The sequence below is a fragment of the Juglans regia genome, chromosome 4 (genome assembly GCF_001411555.2).
Source record: "Juglans regia cultivar Chandler chromosome 4, Walnut 2.0, whole genome shotgun sequence".
In the NCBI taxonomy this organism is placed as follows: Eukaryota; Viridiplantae; Streptophyta; class Magnoliopsida; order Fagales; family Juglandaceae; genus Juglans; species Juglans regia.
In genome coordinates, this window is record NC_049904.1 from 11550603 (window position 1) to 11571601 (window position 20999).

Genomic DNA, 20999 nt, shown 5'->3' on the forward strand with positions numbered 1-20999 from the left:
TCGGGACTCTATCCGAGCTTTTTTTTCCGGATAGAGAATGCTTCACTCTTGTGCAACCTTTGAACAATGAAAATGATCTCCAGAGACTTGATCAAATATTGGTTAGTATTTTGTGGTCCTCATATATTTATTATTCTTATTTTTTGTGTTTAACTTTTCGTCTCCTCTTTCTATTGAATTATTTGTTCACTTAAGTCAGTTGGTTTGCCTGTAGTTGGACAAACTAAGGCCTAAATTTAGATATGGACTAGATGCATTTACAAAGTATGTTTTTGAGAGAACAAGGCCAAAGAAGTTGGGGCAACTGTAATGATGGGTTCGATACTGTTTGGTATTACAGTATCTTATTTAGAGGCTCTCAATAATGGTGCAGTTCCTACAATATCCTCCTCATGGCAGGTTAGTCTTGCTTCTTAAATTTTATTGTAAATTTACAATAGTATTTGCATGAGTGTAAGGAATCTATATTCATCGCATGCAATGGGTAAAATTACGTTCTCCCTATAAAATTATATGAAAGAAAAACAAAAAAAACACTTTTCAATATTTTTTCACATAATTTTTTTAACACTTTTAAATATTTTTAAAAAAAGAAACAAATTCACAATATTATTAAACAGTATTTTCTTAATCACTAAGCAAAAAAAAAAAAAAAAATGAACGGGATCCTATAATTTTCCGAGCAATAAACGGGGAGTATTTCGAGCTCACCGGCAGCTGGAGCAAGCATGCTAATGCCAAGTCAAAAATTCTTTAAAAAAAAAAATAGTTCTTATGTACGTCCGCCCACACCGCACATCTGACATGTGTTATTTTTTTTCTTACTAAAGTAAGCAAAACATGCGTTTTGGTCTCCATTATGAGACATTTTCACCCAACCGTCACTTGGTCTAGACCACGCAACTAACTCCGGCTTCTTTACTGGAGTTTCCCGCACAAGGATTTCCAGCTTTATAAGAACACAACGATCCATGTGCGATAGAGAGCTAACCTTCAACAACTTACTAGAAAATATATGTAACCAGCATTTGATCGACATCCAAATTGTATCCACTGAATCATACCTATTCTGGATTTTTGTTGTACATTGCCACTACCACAACCTCCAAGAAATAAGTGATGGAATTAATCCGATCAACATACCTCACTGAGTTGATTTTTTTGCAGACCGAAACCAGCAATAGCATCTCTCCCAGCAAGAGTTGAAGTTCATGCATTGAACACCCAGCACGCAAGAAGCTCTCTGCCATACCTCATTTGCTACCTCTCCCATGCATAAAACATGGTCCTGCAACTCAACACTCCCATGTGAACAGCAAACACAACAAGAAGTTAAAGAAATTCCCACCAACTGAAACCTTTTCTCAACTGGTAGGCAATTAAATCTAACCTTCTACATACACACGAACATCTTCTTCGGAAGCAGACTGCACAGATTGCACCAAATCCAATCCAACCCTTCCAGCTGAGGCCGCTTAATACGAGTTACCTCCCAAGCCGTTTTAGTCGAAAAATTTCAGTCCACGCACGGATGCCAAATACAAATATCACGTCCTGGTCTTCTACCTGGAAAATTTGACATAATATCATCTACATCTCTAGCATCAATCATATTAATCAACAACTCCCTATCCCACTCGTCTTCAACCCAACAATCATTCACCTCCAGCCTAGGCTGAGTAAAACTCGGCACACTCGCCTCAAGGGGCCCCCATGCAAGCCATCAATCAAACCAAAAGGAAACAGCTCCCTCCCGAACTTTAACCGACATATTATCCATCACCTCTGGCATCACCATACAAATGGATTTCCAAAACATGGAGTCTGAGCTTCTAACTTTAGATTCCAAAAAATGCTCCCCCTTTAAATACTTAGCTTTAGAGAACCAAGACCGCAAATTATCTATCAATAGTAACCGCCAAGCAAACTTCATATGTAACGCTCTCTAAACCTCAGAAAAATCCCTAACACCAATTCCCCCCCGCAAACTTCATATGTAACGCTCTCTAAACCTCAGAAAAATCCCTAACACCAATTCCCCTCCTCCCAAGATTGGCTTACACAATTCCGACCATGCTCTCCATTTTCTCCACTTTCTACCATGATCCTCCCCTCAAAAAATAGAAGCTAGAATATAATTTAGTTTTTTTCAAAACAAGCTTCGAGATATTTAATAACGCAAGCAAATGAGTAGCCATACTAGCTAGTACATGCTTGAGAAGAATCAACCTCACACCTTGAGATAACAACTTAAACTTCCAACCGGCAACTTTATTTTGAAGTTTCATGACTAACGGCTCCAACATTCTTGCATTCAACCTCCCAATAGCGAGCGGCGCACCTAAATAGCAAGTCAAAAATTTTCCTCCAACACAACAAGTGAATTGAAAGTAAAGACAATTTTCTTGCTAACGGAATTTTCTCAGAAAAAATAAAGCTGACTTTTCTCTACTAATTTTTTGCCCAAACCATAGCTCATATTTATTCAAAGTTTCTAGGAGCGCCTTCAAGGACTTTTCTCACCATTAGTAAAAATCAATAAGTCATCTGCATACAACAAATGTGAAATTAAAGGAGCCCCCGAGGATGAGAAAAACTCCCAATTTCTCCCCTGGTCAAACTACTCATTCAATAATCGAGAAATAATCTCTTGCATAATAATAAACAAATATGGCGATAAAGGATCTCCTTCTCTCAAACCTCGCAAAGGTTTGAAGAAACTCTTATAGGTCTCATTCATCATAACAGAGAACTAAGGAGACTAAATGCAAACCTTAATCAAGCCACAAAATTTTTTTGAGAACCCAAATCCAGCCAAAACAGATAACAGAAAATTCCAGTCCACCCAATCATATGCTTTAGCCATATCAATCTTCATCAAAACATTGTCACCAATATTCTTCTTATTAATAGATTTTACCATCTCCTGAGCTAAAGAAATATTCTCAAAAATACTCATTTCCGGAACAAAAGCACCTTGCTCATGAGAAATAATCTGAGGAAGAAATGAAGTCATTCTCCTGACTAAGATCTTTGAAAATTTTTTATAAGCCACAGAGCACAAACTGGTAGGTCAGAACTTATCAAAACTCTTCGGCCCATGTACTTTAGGAATGAAAACAATAAAAGAAGATGAATAAAATCTTGGTAAGTCACTCCCAGAAAAGAAATCCCTTGCAGCCTCCACCACATCATCCTTAACAATCTCCCAACAAGATAAATAAAAGGCCAAGCCAAAACCATCTAGTCCAGGACTACTGAACTTCGGAATAGATACAAGAGCCTCTAACTTCCTCTTATGATGGCACCCAACAAAGCTCCTCATTATCTGCCAAGGAAATCACCTTATCAATTAACGTCGACAAAACTACTACGAAGAACCACTCCCTTCACCCAGAAAATTCTAAAAATACTAAGCAGAACCCAAATAGCCCTCCTCCAGTGAGTACAACTCCACCCCATCCACTAAAGTCATAGAGGAAATAATCGCCTTCCATTTTCTAATGCTTGCAACAGCATGAAAAAACTTTGAGTTTTGGTCATCTTCATCAAGCCATTTTTTTTCTCCATTTGCGCCAAACGACTCTTCATTTTGCACCCAGTAAGACAATTCAGCCTTTGACACCAGAAGCTCCATCTCTAGTTCCTGTTGGTAGCCATCTTGAAGTTAAACCTCCATATTTTCAATTCTTTCCTCCAAGATCGAGATAGTATTACTAACATGACCAAACACATTTTTGTTCCATGTTCAAGACACTACTTTCAATTTTTTAAGCTTTGCTGCAAGCCGAAATAAACCCCTTTCCACCATCGGCTCGCTCCAAGCAGCAGCCACAGACGCCTAAAAAGAAGAATGGTTAGTCCACATATTCTAAAAATGGAAGGGAGCCGAACCATATTTCTCCTCCATCATCAAACTCCTAATAAGCATAGGCCTGTGATCCGATGTCTTCCGAGATAAATATTCAAGGAATGCCGAAGGGAAGCAATGCAAGAAATTGTCATTCATAACCACTCGATCCAAAAGAGCCCAGCTAGCACCACCTGTTTGGCCATTACACCATGAAAATCTTTGACCCCTGACCGGAAGCTCCAGGAGGCCGCAAGAATTTAAACAATTGTTAAAATCCTCCATGGCCACCAATGGCCTCGGATTGCCACCAATTCTTTCACCATCTTCTCTAATAATATTGAAATCACCCACAACTAGCCATGACAAAACACTATCATGGCCCTCCAGAGCATGCCAAAGATCCCTCCTCTCTAGATAGTTGCATTTAGCGTAAACAAAAGTTAAGTACAACTTCTGATTCAAATACTCAAAACAGCCAGTCAAAAATTGGTTCGACATATCAACAATATTAACGTCAAAGTCATCTTGCCACAACAACCACACCTTTCCCCCTACCACCTCATTAGAACAATAAAATGGAAAAATTTAGTACGTGAGGTCGTGTGATTGATCATTTTTGGAGTTCGTTGGCTCCAAGAACCGTTGAGACACTTATTAGTATTCAAAATTGGTTAAAGCATCCGTCAACAACCATTGATATCTAGGAGGCTATGGATAATGTGGAGAGTTTCATAGTAAAATCAGGTAATGTTTCCTTTGTTTTCATTATAATTTAATTTTAATATTTTTTTATAATCTAAATTCACTAACATTTGATGTTTTGTTTTTATTATTAATATTTGTATATAGAGTTGGGCGCACAATCAAATGTGACAACTATTGAAAATTGAAGGTTGAATGCATATGAAGATCACTCCCAATTTGTTGTCATTTATCTATGTTATATATATATATATAGATATATAGATATATATTGCATTGTTGCTATGTTTAAGACAATTTTTTTTGATTTATTTATATTACTACAAAACAACCGTGATTTGTCGGCGTTGAAAAGTGCCGGCACGGTTAAAATAAATGCCGCTAATCAATTAACGACATTTATTTACCAACACAACCAAACGCTGGGACTTAAAAAACTCATTACCGGCATTTTGATAAAGGCTGCCACTTGCCGCGTTGTATGAATTAACAACGTTTAACTAAACGCCACCACTAGTACATTATCAGAGCGTTGAAAAACTCATTAACGGCATTTTAGTACAAATTAATGGCGTTTAGATAAATGCCATTAGTAGTACATTATCGGTGCATTATATAAATGCTAATAGCTATATTTTCTTGGAATTTCGTAGAAGCCACCAATTAATAGTCATTGAGTTTTACAAGCATATGTTGAACTTTAAATAAATGTCACAATATTTACGTTGTCGGTGTTTTTTTAATGCAATTAAATTTAGATGAAAGTAAATAACAGTTTATTTTATATATATTGACATTTAAAAACACTCTGGTAATTGGATATAACACAATAAAAATATAAAATATACAAATTAATTATAAATATCATATAATGGGTAATGATGTAATAGAGAAAAAAAAAATCACAAATCAAATCACATGGAAGTGATTTAATAACAACTATATATAATATTATTACATGTGAAAGAGAGACTTTATTTCTATTGATTTCTAGAATTCCTTGATTTTTCATCGGCAGCTTCAATATCTCCAAAATCGTAATTTTAAGTTGTATATTCCACAAATGACTCTGGGACTGTTCATCTAGGCCGAATTTTTTTCTGATCTAGTCCAAAATCCTGAAAATTAGATTTCGATTCTGGGTTCCGGCCCGGAATAAATCTGGGCCAGAACCTAGGTTGCAAAACCCGGACAAACCCAGTCCGAGTAACTGGTTTTAAACCCAGAACCCGATTTTTTTTTTTTTTAATTTCTCACTCTTCCTCTACACCGATTTAATTCAATGGGAATGTTGTCGAACTTGGGGTATTGCAAAACCTTGTGTTCAACATTAGCAACAATTCATTCACCAGCCCGTTTGATTCTCACATTTGCAGTTCCTCCAATGAAACCAATTCTCCGCCAACTGCCAAACGTGTTTGGGGCCCTTACAAAGCTTTAGTCATTTCTGGAAACCAATTTTCTACAAACTACAAAATGTGTTGCGCACTCGAATTGGTTTTCTGGGTCATTGCCAGCTACCCTTGCACTTTGCTCAAAGCTTAGAGTTATTGATCTTCGTAACAACTCGTTCATGGGTCCTATTGATCTTAATTTCACTGAGTTGCCCAATCTCTGCACACTTGATCTTGCCACTAATCGTTTTTCTGGGCCTCTTCCAAATTCTCTATCTAATTGCCGTGAATTGAAGATTCAAACTGTGAGAGAGAGGAAAAAAAAAAACCGGGTTGAGTTGTAAACCCGGGTTCAGGCTTGTACTTGCGTGAAACTTATCTATTTAGAACTTGTACAAATCATTTTTTTTTTTTTAACAATGCACTACAACAGACTTAAAAGTCATTCTATAGCATATCAGCTCCTGGATGTATAACACATCAACACATAACACAGAAAGAATATTACTGGTATGGCGCTAATTAATTTAACTGCAACAGACCACCAAATCACATCAACACAACGGAGAGAGAGAGAGAGAGAGAGAATAAAAATTTCAGCATGTACTTTTCTTCTTTGTTTGTTATGTACTGTAAGTCTATCAAAATTACAGAAATGAGATCCCAAAACTCTGAATGAAAATTTCAGTATGCAGTTTTCCTCGTAGGTTCTGTACTTAAAAAAATTACACAACCGACTCTCGAGCCTTTTAAGTTGACCAATGGCGAAAGATCAACAGGTAATATTGTTATCAGCTTGCCTTCTTGACCGCATCAATCTTTGTCCCAGTCATACATTTGGAAAGTTTTGATGCATGAACGGGAGGATCCACCAACCTTACACAGAATAAATTTGAATGTCGATTTCCTCTGGAAGGGTTAGTAGAAGCCGCTGAATGATAAAACAGTAAGAAATTGTTGAATATCAAATACCGCTGCTAATGGTAAGTAATCTGCACATCCTATTTTAGTCATTTGGGTCCATTTCCTCGTCCCGGTCCCAGACCAGAGTAACATTACCACTGTCATAAGATTCTGGCAATTCAACTACGTCAATTTCATATTCCAATTCATTCTCAAAGTTGCCCCCTTCTTTCCTAGCCCTGACTCTGAAACAACAGCTTTGTCGCCACGTTCCATCCATTTGGGGCATTCATCTTCCCCTCCATACAGCATTCAGGGAGTGGATGTGAGAGGAATGAAGCTGGTTTTGATAAGAGGGGCTGCCTTGTGAGGCCTTCCTCACCCAAGCTTTTGTTAAGATGTTCCCTCACTAAGAGCGTCCAATTGTACTTGGCATGGTACATATTGTCACGAGTAGTGTTGAAAAGTTCTGCAAGAACTTTCCTGTTTGAAAAACCAGATAATGTCAGAAAATGGATTACGCTTTGGTGCCTTTGACTTGGCCAATAATTTAGAAATATAAATAAGTGAAGAAGTTTATATTGCGGATTGATACTTGTACGCTTTAAAAAAGACAGGGTGAGAACGAGACATACTGTTTCCGATATCAGATAAAGGCTTCCTTTTGGACTACTTATCATCATTTGTCTCGGCAGGCTTCTCGACCAGAGCGCTCTGAAGTAACATTCCACATTGCAAAGCAAGAATGCGACTCTTCTCTGTTTCATCTGACACTGAGCCAAGACACATTCTCTGTTGGCGCATTTCATGGGCACACAACCGCAAGAACTCCCACAACTACCCCCAGCAGCTCGGCATGGGCATTTCCTTGTTTTGCATGAAGAGTATCTACTACAAGAGCAGCATGCACCTGATGGGGTATTAGCAGTTTCACCAGTAATTCCCTCACCTGAACAGCCTAATTTCAAGCTTTTTGAATCTTTTCGATCAGATTGACCGGATGAATGACCTTGGTTTTTAGTGTTTCATTTCCTACCCCAGCACTTTACTGACGCTATCCATTCGTCATCAGTAGATTCCCAATCCGAATATTTTGACTCACACGGATCCATGTCCTCCAATAAGAAAATGGAGCTCCCGTGATCCTCCCGTGATCCTAGAATCATACAGAGACAAATTTCAGAATAATCGAAACTGACAACCATGTCTATAAAGTCGAAAGATTAGCAGATAGCAATAGTAGGTATCCATGTTTGTGCCAAATGCACGATTATGGAAAGAGCCTCTCTTTCACGCTCATAGTTGAAATATAATTTAGATAATTAAATCTATATCTTCCCATTAATTTAAACTTTTGGAAACTGACTCCCTATCTATTTGCTTATCAACTCATCTGATTAGTTAGCCAAAAGATAAACTATCCAATTAATTACTACAAACTGAAAGGCACGGATCGCACTAAAGGCCAAATGTACTTACCTGCAACTTCACCAGTTGTTTAGGTTCTGGTTTTTGCATCTCCAACTGCCTGCCATAGCTACTGAGCTTCACTATCTTTTCCTTCAAGTCTCTTATATCTCAATCCTTCTCTCCGATTTATCGTCTCAAATTTCCAGAGAAAGGAAAATGAAACAAATTAAACATGAAAGCCTGCTCCTAAATTAACATGCCAACGAAACTATGTTGAATAAATGTCAAGCTTTTGAGACGATATTGAATCAAAATAATTTAAACAATGCGGGATAGAAATTTAATATCTCATTCTTCTCATCAATTGAAACATACCACCAGAATTAATATCTGTTACTAATTTATAGAATACTAAAGTTCTATTTTCACCTCACAAGAATAACAGGAATCACTCGAAGTTCTGAACTTATCGCCCGAGTTCTCACATTACTTGATCTTGCAACAATTGTGTCTTGCCGAATCATGGTACTACAAACTCTACCTCGCGTCAAAGTTCTGGATTCATTGACCCAGTTCTCTTGATTTGATCTCACAATAATCATCTACACATTCCTCATGCTTTAGCAATCATTTTCCATGAAAACATTTCCTTAATTAACGTCTTTTTCCCCCTTTTTTTTTTTGTTGGCCCACTATTTTATAGCTATCAATGACACCTCAAATACATAACAGACACTAAGGGCAGGTTGGGGCACAAGACAAAACACAAAATTCTCATCTCATCTCATCTCATCTCATCATTACACCTTTTTCAAATCTCCATACAAAATATAATAAACAATTCAACTTTTTCAAATCCCAATACACATTTTTCAAATCTCAAAACAATAATAATATTAAAACATAATATTTTAAACTTCAAAACAAAACACAAAATTTTCATCTCACCCCCCAAACCTACCCTAAGACATTTGTTTAGGCTTCGGACAGAAAATCCAGGATATGACAAATAAGAAACTGTTTCAAGTGTTTTTTGGAATAGACGTAGCCTGCAAAAATATTAGTTACTGACGGTTTCTAATCTAGCCATTAAAGAAAACAAAACCACTTATTATCTCCACAACGACATACTCAATAAGGCACAAAACCTCTAAATGGATTCATGAAGTGGAAGAATTAAATAAATACTTCCAATTGACGCTCATACTCAGCACATACTTCATATACCCGCACGGCGACTTCAAGCACATGTCCAATTGCCTGCATCAGATTCTTCTCAATAACAAGAATGTGTTAGTCATCATTATATAACACCAGATCATTTAGTCATCATTGCATTCACAAACCAATCCTTCAAATACAGTTTCTTTCTAAGTAGTCCTTATACGGGTATTATAAATACCTGAATTCCAGGACCATTTCCATTTTCAGCACCTGCATATAAAAGATATCTCGTCAACAAGTTATAAACACTGAAAAAAGAGAACTGCATGATGCAGTATATCTCTTAACTGGAAGTTTCGCATGAGGAGGAAGCCTTTCGAGATTCTAGAAGTTGTTTCGCTGCCTTGTCCGTTCTATGTATTTGTCTCAAAAGTTGAGCAACCTGCAACCCAAAGCATGAGTCTAGTCTCTCAGAACTATGAATGTCATTGAGACTTGAGATGGCAGGGGCGATTCAATATTCACCTGTGCCCCCAGGATATTCAACTTTTGAGCACCATCATCAGAAGTCAATGAAATATTTGCAAAATTGTGTCTCAGTTCCTCAATATATTCCTTCCAATTAACAATGGAGTAGAGAATGACTTACTATAATGACCTGTCATTCACAGAAACAGCACTGACTCGCAAAGACTTATTCTCATGTTCTAGCTCCTGAATCTTCTTTTTGTAATGCTGCTTAAGAACCGAAGTATCAACATTTGCAAACCGAGTAAAATATGAAAGATGTACATGATGTCAGAAACGAAGCAAAAACATACAAATCCAAAGGTCATAAGAGATATAGACTTTTGAAACAAAATCCCATAAACAATTATGTAGATGGCCAAGAAATAGATACGGTTTTTAGTTCTGATAAGCAAGAGATTCTCACATTTAATCAAGTGATTTATCAGATGATTTTTGCAAAATCAAGTAGGTGATCAATGAAAAGGATTTTTATAAAACCAGAAGGCACATTCTATCTGGAAAAGCCAAAGGTTAATAAACATCTGAAACTTGCAAATAATCACATACAACTTTTCTTATACAATGATATACCTGGAGTTCCTCAAATAGTGAACTGGCATCCCCACGATAAAATAGAAGCTCAGCCTGCGACTGCTCAATTTGTCTCCTCATTCTCTGCTCCTGAGCTGCCATTGGATCACGGTTGATGTACATCAAGAAAGAAGGCCAGTTCGTCAGGAAGAGAAGCATGACATGACATGCAAAAAAAGAAATACAAAAGAAAACTTATAACTGCCCTGTTCTGAATGTTATGAGCACGATTTGCATACTTCGGAGTGTTTATTGTTTCCTCAACATTTGTATCAGCAGGACTGACACAAGCTTCAATCATAAACAAATTATGAAGCAATAGAGAGAAAAAAAGGTTCTAAATTCATCTTCAGCAATTTCCAGATTATTCTAAAAGCTCTTGGTGAAACAAACCCAATTTAAGTAAAGGAATTAAATAAATAATTACGTATCCTATATAAAACCTTAACCAACGTGGAGTTCTAGCACCTGAATCATCTTGGTATGGTGGGAGAGGTAAAACAGAATGTATTCAATCACTTTCAGCACCTAGCATAAGCAATGCATTACAAGAAAAATTACATTCATCAAATCTGTAGAAGTAATCCAAAACGTGTACAACAAAAATTACATCCATCAACTCTAACATTCAAAACTACATTCATCAACTAGCAAATAATTCTCCAACTCATCTGTAACCCATAATTTGCCTACGCATTCACATCCATCTATTCTTAAAATCAAAATAATTACACCAAGGTTGGATACAATAATTCTCAAACCACCACTACAAACAGCAAAATACCAAATTTGGATATAACCTAATGCCAAACAGATTACACTACAAATTCAAACATCTCAAAATTCTTCAACTTCCAATTTCTCAACTGCAGTGACAGTTCCATAAAATATGAATTATCAAGTGAGCATCAATCCTCTCGTTGGAAAGCAGGCTTTTGAACTTCTAGTGTCTTTGCATGTTGAAGCTTTTCATTGTTTATACATGTATCAACTAAGGGGAAAAAAAAAGTCATGACAATAACACATACACTGACAGCTGCGTATATACCTGCAGCTACAAACCAACTCATATTTACTAATACATAACGCTAACAGCTACGCAAATTCACGGGGATTGATTTGCACTAAGTTCCAAGTGGCACGCACGACATACCCTGAAGGTATTAACAATAGAAAATTAAAAACATCGAACTAGGAGAGCAACCCATATTATTCTTTCATACGTATCAATCAAATCTAACCATGTGCCTCTTCAACCACATTATTATTCATTCTTTAATGGTGGAATATTTTTCTTTGTTCCATATTTGTGATCATTGTTATAATTTCTAATACTTTTTGTTCAATGCTGATTTGGTCTTTAATTTTGTGACAAAAAACCAAACTAACATTCCAAGAATCTAATACCAGATGGGTCCATTATCATCACATGCCATGACACTATTTATGTATATATTTTATCACAAGCTATGTTTCTTTAGATTTTGGGAAATTAGCTGTTAGCATTCTGGTTTAGACCTGTTATGTTTTCTGGGAGTGAACGGATTTGAGCATGCATGGAATTATTTAAACTTTTATGTGCATTAGGTGATTTTCTTTTCTCCACACATGAATTAGAAAAATTCATGTCTCTACATCTTTGCTTGTAGAGAAGGTTTTTCCTTACAAGAAAAGAATTTAAGTTGTAGTTGGATTAACAACTGCCAGACTTTTAGTTCCTTAACAAATAATTAAAATAAATTAAGAAACTTTTGTTGTCCGAGGTTTGAAAGAGAATTAATTTTTATGGTTTAGTGCAGAGAAAAATTCAATAATGGAAGGAAAAGAGGCAAAGATTTAAAAAAAAAAAAAAAAACTCAAGCGTCTGTTGGTTCTCTCTTTTGAAGGAGTTCTCCTGCATTGACAACAAATGTTGCCTTGATGTAGCTCAAGAATGCAATAAAAGTGCATCTTGATTGCTACTTAACGACTACCAAAATTAGTTTTTCTATATGCAAATTATTTTCTGTACATTGATGTACATTGAAAGACATGGGGATTAACACGTTTTCTTTTGGTTGCTTAATCCTTTTGCACTGGAACCGGATTACTTCATGCTATTCACTTGACATCCAAATCTAACAGATCCACCGTCTTTCACAAAATAATTTTTTTTTTTCTAAAAAAAAAAGCTAAAAAAATAACATATTGAAGGTGTAGATTATACTAAGTTTGTGCATTACAAACAAACCTATATGGAGTGTCCCCACCAAATTTCTTTTGATTGACAAATCCAGAGAGCAGCTTTATGTAACCACCACCACATTCAATATCCTGCTCAAATCTTATGGAGTATTGGAGGACCAATGTTCTGTTCTTGGTGCTGAACTCTGGTATCTTTTCAGATATGTCTGAATACCTACAAAAGTTTTATGTATCATCAGAAAACTAATTTAACCGCCATTGCCAACAAGGTTTCTCTTTATTAGTGATAACATATTCCTTAAACAGAAAAAATGAAGTTGATATTTTGGTTTCAACCCTGCTTCATCATCAAATTCCAGTGTTGATATTTAGGGAAGAAAAAAATGGCTATAAATCTTTTTGCTGCAGCTAGCAAAGACAACAATTAACATCAAAGTATTTGGAAAATGTGTCTAGTTATAATATGGGGCCCAACGCTCACTCTTCCACTTTTATAATTGTTATTTTGAGTCTTACTAGGGGGAAGATCTAGTTGTCTGATACTGCATAGACTGATCCATAGCAAAATGAGGCCTAATGCTCACTCTTCAGGACTGCATTGTTTTTCTATGAAGAATGATGCATAATATCAGAGTTCATTATAGCTTCTTAACATTTGCTCATCATGCTACCCCATTCAAAAACACTTCAATCTTTTGTTCATTTTAGGAGTTTACTTGTCATGCTATATAGATCTGAAGAAATGCTGCAAAATGAATTGGTGGGAGCGTTGTACATGTTGAATGCACCAGGATGTAGTGGGGGAGATACAAGGGAGGGTTACCTAGAACTACAATCCCTTAAAATTGTTGGGTCCCCCATTAACACTACCATCTAAATTTCTGCTGAAATATTATTTAGAACAATACCTGTAAATTTTAAATGTTTTGAGTCCAAATATGAACCTTAAAATCTTGAAGGTTCAAATTCAATGGAAAATGGCACCTTGATCATATATGGTTTTATTTAAGTATTCAAAACATATTTTTTTGGCAGTATAAGATTGAAGTTATTGATGGTAATATATTATTTAAACCAATGTCTTGGAATATTACTTCCGAATTCTGTATTCCGAATGGGGTTGTCCAGCTGAGTCTATTGCATTACCATGTGTTTATAGATATTAAAGCAAAAATGATTATATACATGATATTATAACAAAGATTTTTACAATGAGCAGCAGTGCAGTCATGCTACAGATTATAGGCCTTATAAAAACTGTCTATATAGCCTATATTTCTTATTAATCACATTCAGATTTATTTATTTTCATAAATCAATTTTAAAATGGATAAAAGTCAACCAATTTTGTTGGTGAAAAGATGTTCCTTTGGCCAATATAGCTGACCTTAGCAAGCAGAACATGTTCCTTTGGTAACTAAATCTTGGTTTCATTTAATATTTAGTTAGCTACACAAATTCAGATGTTATCAACAACCAAAAAACCAGTGAATGGTATACAACATCAGCAAACAAAAAACCAGTGAATGGTATACGAAATCAGCAACCAAAAAACTAGTGAATGGCATACAACATCAACAACCCAAAAACCCCACAAAACATAGATCAAACAAAAACAAAATCGCAGATCCATTAAACACAAAAACACACAATATGAGTAATGCTAGAAATGGAGAGATGAAATGAAAAGAGAAAAATAAAAACACTTTTCTTTCATTTCTTACCCTTGTCAGTGGAGCCAAACACCAAATGACAGATGGTGGGTGTCAGCATCAAGAATGCCAACGGAGGACTAAAGCCGTGCGGAAATGGTGAAGCCAACCGAGAACTTTTGTTACATAGTGCCGGAGTGATGGAGCCACACAGTTCGAGCGGAGGGTGAGGCGGGCGAAAGGACAACAAGTTGGGGGAGAGAACGCGGCGGAGGGGAGGGGGGAGAGAGAGAGAGAGAGAGAGATTGAAATGAATCTGCAGACCACGCACGTTTAAACTTTAAAAAAAATTAAAAGACTCGTAGGCTGGTGTGTAGAGGTTGAATGAATAGTAGGAGGTTGTATAGCATAATTCTTTAATAAAACTACAAGAAAAATTGAAATGAATCTTCTATACATGATGCAGGAGGAACTGATAATATCAGATTGAGTAACATGTATATGTTCTATCACAAAATTTATATGCGGATCTCTACTAATTTTGTCCCCAAAGGCTAAACCTCAAGTGTATACAAAGGGATCTCTTCCTATTTTTGTTGTTGCTGTTGTTGCCGCAATAATTCCAGTTGAATATTACTGCACTTGAGACTTCTTTCTTGAAGCTGCTCACAAATTTATAAAGAAGTTAAACCCGTGCATGCATTCAACAACTTTTGAAACCTTTATTTGATGTTATGGTTTATAATTTTGGTGATAAACACATGTCCCTTATTTTTTAATTCGTAACAAATGCAAAAACCAATTGATGAAACCCAAGAACTTTTGAAGTAGTGGGGCACATATTTAACACAGTTTTGTTCTGCCCAACCATATATCATGTAGAAAGTATTTATGAGAATTAGGTGGTTTGATATATGGAACTCCTGAATATTTGGTATTCATAAATTACCTCGAGGGTAGATGTGGTTCTAAGAAGTTCCAGACACCACTCTAAAAGAAACTTTTCTTGAGCAATGACCTCTGCTAATTCGGATAGCAGGGTAACAATGTTTTCAGTCTGTTTGATAGACAACCTCAGTTAAATCCATATGACATATGATAAGGCAATAAGCATCAAAATGGTACAGCTTTAACATACTGAGGGTGCAAGATTGGTACAAATCGACATGATGGAAGCTGTGAGATCCAATGCCCTTCCAAGTGTAATTTTAGCTAATTCTATGTCCCCCTGAAACAAACATGCAATTGTGTTTAACAAGAATTCACATTAGGTATCACAAACTGTCTTAAAAAAGGGGAAAAATGCTTACACTTGAACCATCTGTGAGGGGTACTTTGCTGACAACAATGTGCAAACACTCAACAATCCTGGAAACTGCTGATATGTGTGGCCTTTCCATATCTTCCCAGGCTTCCAATAGCTTAATCTACACAAATGATCACTTCTTGGTCTCCATAAAAAATATCATTCTTATAGATCATTTATGATTTTCAATTTTAGGGCAAGGAAATTGTATTATGAATGGTGGTTTACTGCTTACTTGGGGAGAGAGTATATCATTCAGCTTCATGTCAACCTTTTCCTTCTCAACCTGTAATTTTTTCTCTACCACAGAATGTTGCAACTTTGTGAGAGCATCCCAAGCGCACATAAATTTTCTCTGCACAAAAAATTGAAAAAGTAAGAATAATTTTCAATTAAGATTGATGTCACCCTGATAACCATATGGAAAGAAGATATAAATCCTGTCTCGTTCTACGTAGTAAATTGCAGGAACAAAAGTGTAATCCCAGATAACACGACTTGTTTATAGAGCTGGAGGACAAACACCACCCATATATAGGATTGATCTTAGATTAATTCAACTTGTGTAGTATAATTCCAACAAAGGAGGATTAATTTTTACAGTGCCCTTATGCATGTGAGAATGATTTCAAAGGCTCCCACAAATTCAAGATACTCTTCTAAAGTATGTGTTGTTGAAATATCATGATACAAAGTCAATATTCATGCATAAACCTAATCCTAAAATATACCGATCAACAAAATAAGAGCCATGCACATTACCACTGCCTGAATAGTTATGCTCCCATTCACAGCCTCAGCTCTAGCATTGGCATACCGCCATAGCAGCAACCGATTATGAAGCAGCCGAAGTTGATGAACATTTTCTAAATTGCCCGGCCGCTTCGACAGTGAGCTAGATGAAGAAGATTTTTTACGTTTAAGCAAGTCCAATCCCATGTTGATTAATTTCTCCACGCCCGTTGCCTTCGAGGGACTGCTCTGAGGTTTCAAGCTAGAGAATGGCACCGATTTCCCCTTACTTTCCACTGACATTAATGGCAGTGAACCGAATCGCCCTGGCGACAATACCCACTATGACTTGGAACCCATACACGAATTCAATAACGAAGAATCAGAAGAACTTTTTCCTGGAAACGCAAATTTTCCCGTATATCTCAAAGACCCTCCAAGACTTGGTCCATGATTTTCTTTGGCCGTTAATTTTCTCGTATATCTCATAGACCCTCCAAGTGGTGATCTATGATTTTCTTTGGTCGCCAATGAATGCCATAGTCCATGTAGGATTCTGGATTCCTCGAGGCTCCTATAGGGATCAGTATCGGTGGAAGTATTGGGTTTGCGTCGAATAGGTGAGAAAGATTGACTGTTTGGAGATGGGAGTCTCGTTGTTTCTTGCGAGGTGATCTCTGAAGTTGGAGAGAGATACCGAGAGCTCACCTCGCTAGATGGTCTTTGAGGTTTCGAAAGCATCACCTCCGCCGCCTGCTCGTTCTCATTTTTCTTCATGCTGTTTGTTTTCTCTGGGAGAGAGACTTAAAATTAGCGAGGCCCAGGAAATATAGAAAAACACACAGATATGGAATTAGTTACGAGGTACAAGTATTGAGGATGTTTTGGGATTTTGCTTTCAAAACATAAAAAAGGGGGATAACATGAAAAACAAACGAAGGCGGTGCTTTGAAACACCCCCACAGACGAAACACCCCCACGAAAAAGAGAACACGGTGAGAGAAAGCTAACTTGAGGGAACAGCCGAGAAGGGTGGAGATACCCTGTGATGGTTGCTCACGGAGGCACGAGCTCTGTATAGTGGGGTGACCAACGGTGGAGAGCCAGTGGTCAGGGGTCTTACCGAGAGGGGCAAAGAGCCAGTGGTTAGAGCAGAAGTCGTCGGGGATAGAGACTGCGGGATGGAGGATACGCGGCGGTACAGCAAGACATGGAGCAGCCGAGAGGGGGGTGGAGGACTAGGCTTCCATGGTGGTTGGCAGGGTACTCTGTTTCGGAGTAGAAAAACAGAGTTTCGTGCTGCGGGTTCAGCCAAAAATCGTAGGAAGAACGAGAGAGAGGTGAGTGGCGTCTGCTGTGAGTTTGAAAGATAGCTAAGAGAAAAAAAAATAAACTGCAATGTAAAGAGAAAAACCGCTGGATCGTGGAAGAGAGGATCACGGGTGCAGGCAAAACTGAAAATAAAAAAGAAAATGAAGGTGAGAAACCGTCTGGGGTGGGGCAGAAGTTAGTAGGGGTTGCTAGCTGAGTACGGTTTGAGAGAGTGATGAGAAGTTGAAAAAAATATATATATATATTCTGTACGTGGGGAGGGCTTGGGCTGTTGGGTGTTGATTAGGGGTGTGCAGAATTCCGAGAATTCTGACTCCGTCCGACCTCCGTTCCGATGCCGACTCCGACGGAGTCGGAGTTGTCGGAATTCGGAGCTACTCCGAATAATTATTCGGAGTCGGAGTCGGAGTCGGAGCTCGAAGGAGCTCCGACTCCGACTCCGAATTTTTTTTTAAAACCCAGCTCCAAAACGACGTCGTTTTGAAGCTGGGTTTAAAAAAAAAAATTTTGAACGACACCGTTCCACTTAATATGGAACGGCGTCGTTCCATATTTTCAAGTTGAAGGGGCTTCTTCTTCACGTCAAGCGTCCTCTTCCTTTTCTTCTTCTTCTTCTTCCTTCTTCCTTCTTCACTTCTTCTTCCTCCTTCACTTCTCTCTCGCGTCTCCCGTCCCAGTGACTGAACCAGTGAACCAGTGAAGTTCAGAACACCGTTCGTCGTTGCTCCTCCCTGCCGCCGTCCCTCTGTTCAGCTTCCAGCCTTCCACCTACGGTGAGCCCTAAATTTATGAGCCCTAAATTTAATTCAAGCACGTCTCTTATGAATTGGAGCCAGTAGTTGTGATTCTTGTGATTCTTGTGTATTGAATATTCAATATAGTCCCCAACACGGCGCTCAAAAACATGAATTTTACATTGTTTTGAAGACTTGCGCTCGAGCGATGTGTCGAGCGCAAGTCGAGCGCACGTTGTTTTGAACATTGGCTCGAGCGATATGTCGAGCGGAAGTCAAGCGAACCTCTCTGGAAGAGTTCTGCTCGAGCGCTACGTCGAGCGCTCATCGAGTTCTGCTCGAGCGCTACGTCGAGCGCTCATCGAGCGAACCTCTCTGGAAGAGTTCTGCTCGAGCGCTCATCGAGCGAAACTCTCTGTATGGATTCTGCTCGAGCGACGTCGAGCGCAGGTCGAGCGATCCTCTCTGTATGGATTCTGCTCGAGCGCCACGTCGAGCGCACGTCGAGCGAACCTCTCTGTATGAGTTCTGCTCGAGCGCCACTTCGAGCGCACATCGAGCGAACCTTTCTGGATGGGTTCTGCTCGAGCGCTATGTCGAGCGCACGTCGAGCGAACCTCTCTGTATGGCTTCTGCTCGAGCGCACGTCGAGCGCACGTCGAGCGAACCCATCTGGATGGGTTCGTCTGAGTCAAGCGCACATCAACCGAACCTCAATGTAATAATACATCGATACATGTATTATTATGATACAATAATACATGTCCTATTGTATAATACAATAGCCTAGTTTATTTTTAAACTAATTTTTTGCTTCTAATTTAATTTTTTCAGCTTCATTGATTGTGATATGGATCCTAGACATAGTGGAGATGATCGTCCACAAGGGGATGTAGCGGATGCCAATGCTACAACTCCTACACCGGTGGGTACTTCCACCCCTAGAGCCACATCTAGGGCAGCTACATCTAGAGCAGCTACATCTTGTGCGAGTAGTCGACTCCCACTCCCAGTTGATATAGAGGATGAAGATATGTTCAACGAGGAGGAGGAGATGCCCATTGAGCAAGATCAACCACCACGACCTTCTAAAAAGAGGTCGTGGACATGGGAGCATTTCACCAAAATACCTGGTGAAATTGCGAACCCAGTGGCAAGATGTCATTATTGTGGATCACTTTGTGGATGCCATTCGAAGAAGCAAGGTACCAGTGTGTTGATAGCACATCTAAATGGTTGCCAACGATATAAGATAGCGAAGGGATTGCAAGCCACTGATCAGACCAACCTCAGTTACCAAACCTCAGTTACCAAACTTCTACAGCCACTGATGGTACACAGACTAAGAAATTGGTCATCCCTCAATACAGTGAGAAGATGTTGAGGGACATGCTTGCAGAGATGATAATTACTGATGAGATGCCATTTACCACAGTCGAGAAAAGAGGCTTTCGAAAGTTTCTAAATTTTGTTGAGCCACGATTTCCCATTCCATCACGGTATACAGTGATGCGAGATTGTATGAAGAGGCATGCGAAGGACAAGGAGGAGATGAGGAAGATGTTTATTACCACTGGCCAAGAGAGTGTCTTTTACGACTGACACATGGACTTCCATACAGAACGTCTGCTACATGTGTATCACAGCACACTACATTGACAGTGAGTGGATTTTGCATAAAAAAATTATTGGTTTTAAAGAAATTGTGGATCATAAAGGTGCATCCATTGGGGCGAAGATGGATGATTGTTTAAAGGACTGGGGAATTCGAAAAGTGCTGTGTATTACAGTTGACAATGCCAGTGCGAATGAAACAGCAATTGATTGGTTTAAGCGGAACACGACGGTGAGAGATGATGTCATTCAGGCCCACGAGTTTATTCACGTTCGATGCTGTGCTCATATCATTAACCTCATAGTTGTTGAGGGATTAAAAGAGGTTCATGATTCCATAACCCGAGTCCGCAACATTGTACGATATGTGAGGGGTTCCCCTCAAAGGCTTGCCAAGTTTAAGGCAATAGCAGAAGATTTGAAGATTGAATGTTCTAGTATGCTGTGCTTGGACGTTCCGACTCGATGGAATTCTACATACATGATGTTGGATGTGGCACAGAAGTACCAAAAAGCATTCGAGCGGATGGAGGTCGAGGATGGGGGCCTGAGGTATGCTTTGTTGGAGCCAGCAGGACAGGGGCTCGGTGCGCCAGACGCACATGATTGGACCAGTGTGAGTTATTTTGTTGAATTTTTAAGAACTTTTTATGAGATAACCATGCGACTATCTGGATCCAAATATACGACTGCGAACTCATTTTTCAGTGAGCTCTCGGAGCTTCACTTCCAGTTGGAAAATAGTTGTACTGACTCTGCTGGATTGTTATCTGATATGGCTACGAGGATGAAGATCAAATATGATAAATATTGGGGGAATATTGAGAAGATAAATAGATTGCTATTTGTGGCTGTGATCCTTGACCCTCGAGTTAAGTTGGCCGTTCTAGAATTTTGGGTAAATTCCGTCCTCGGGGC

At 38.4% G+C, this 20999-nt stretch overlaps 1 protein-coding gene and 1 long non-coding RNA gene across 11 annotated transcripts; both read right to left on the minus strand.

The window, feature by feature from the left end:
• Window positions 1–6537: 6537 nt before the first annotated feature.
• Window positions 6538–12175, minus strand: LOC108997933. 8 transcript variants are annotated; one of them, XR_004801301.1, is made up of 8 exons: window positions 10528–12173; window positions 10076–10161; window positions 9952–9972; window positions 9775–9868; window positions 9481–9696; window positions 8332–8508; window positions 7488–8008; window positions 6538–7335 (listed from the first exon to the last, which is right to left on the minus strand). It is a non-coding gene; the product is annotated as an uncharacterized LOC108997933 (long non-coding RNA). The 8 variants fall into 8 exon arrangements; XR_004801298.1 differs by having other exon boundaries at window positions 9952–10161; window positions 10528–12174; XR_004801300.1 differs by having other exon boundaries at window positions 8332–8455; window positions 9481–9534; window positions 9665–9696; window positions 9775–10161; window positions 10528–12174.
• A 566-nt stretch (window positions 12176–12741) lies between these two features.
• LOC108997932 (QWRF motif-containing protein 3-like) lies at window positions 12742–17884 on the minus strand. Of its 3 annotated transcripts, none has more exons than XM_018974313.2 (8): window positions 17444–17884; window positions 16432–17192; window positions 15905–16024; window positions 15674–15790; window positions 15502–15591; window positions 15313–15420; window positions 14436–14679; window positions 12742–12925 (listed from the first exon to the last, which is right to left on the minus strand). In XM_018974313.2, the coding sequence occupies exons 2-8, from the start codon at window positions 16702–16704 to the stop codon at window positions 12852–12854; spliced, it is 1026 nt and encodes a 341-aa protein (XP_018829858.2). In that variant the 5' UTR covers window positions 16705–17192; window positions 17444–17884; the 3' UTR covers window positions 12742–12851. The 3 variants fall into 3 exon arrangements, with proteins under 3 accessions (XP_018829858.2, XP_018829859.2, XP_035545640.1); XM_018974314.2 differs by having other exon boundaries at window positions 17413–17884; XM_035689747.1 differs by lacking the exons at window positions 12742–12925; window positions 14436–14679 and adding an exon at window positions 14790–15025.
• Between the last annotated feature and the right edge of the window lie 3115 nt (window positions 17885–20999).

Excerpts from the sequence above, each read along its gene's own strand:
- LOC108997932 (XM_018974313.2), bottom strand. The coding sequence starts at position 16,704 with ATGTCAGTGGAAAGTAAGGGGAAATCGGTGCCATTCTCTAGCTTGAAA. Across the intron at positions 16,025-16,431 it reads GCATAACTATTCAGGCAGTG|AGAAAATTTATGTGCGCTTG; the intron begins GTAATGTGCATG and ends TTTTTTGTGCAG. Across the intron at positions 15,592-15,673 it reads CCCTCACAGATGGTTCAAGT|GGGGACATAGAATTAGCTAA; the intron begins GTAAGCATTTTT and ends TGTTTGTTTCAG.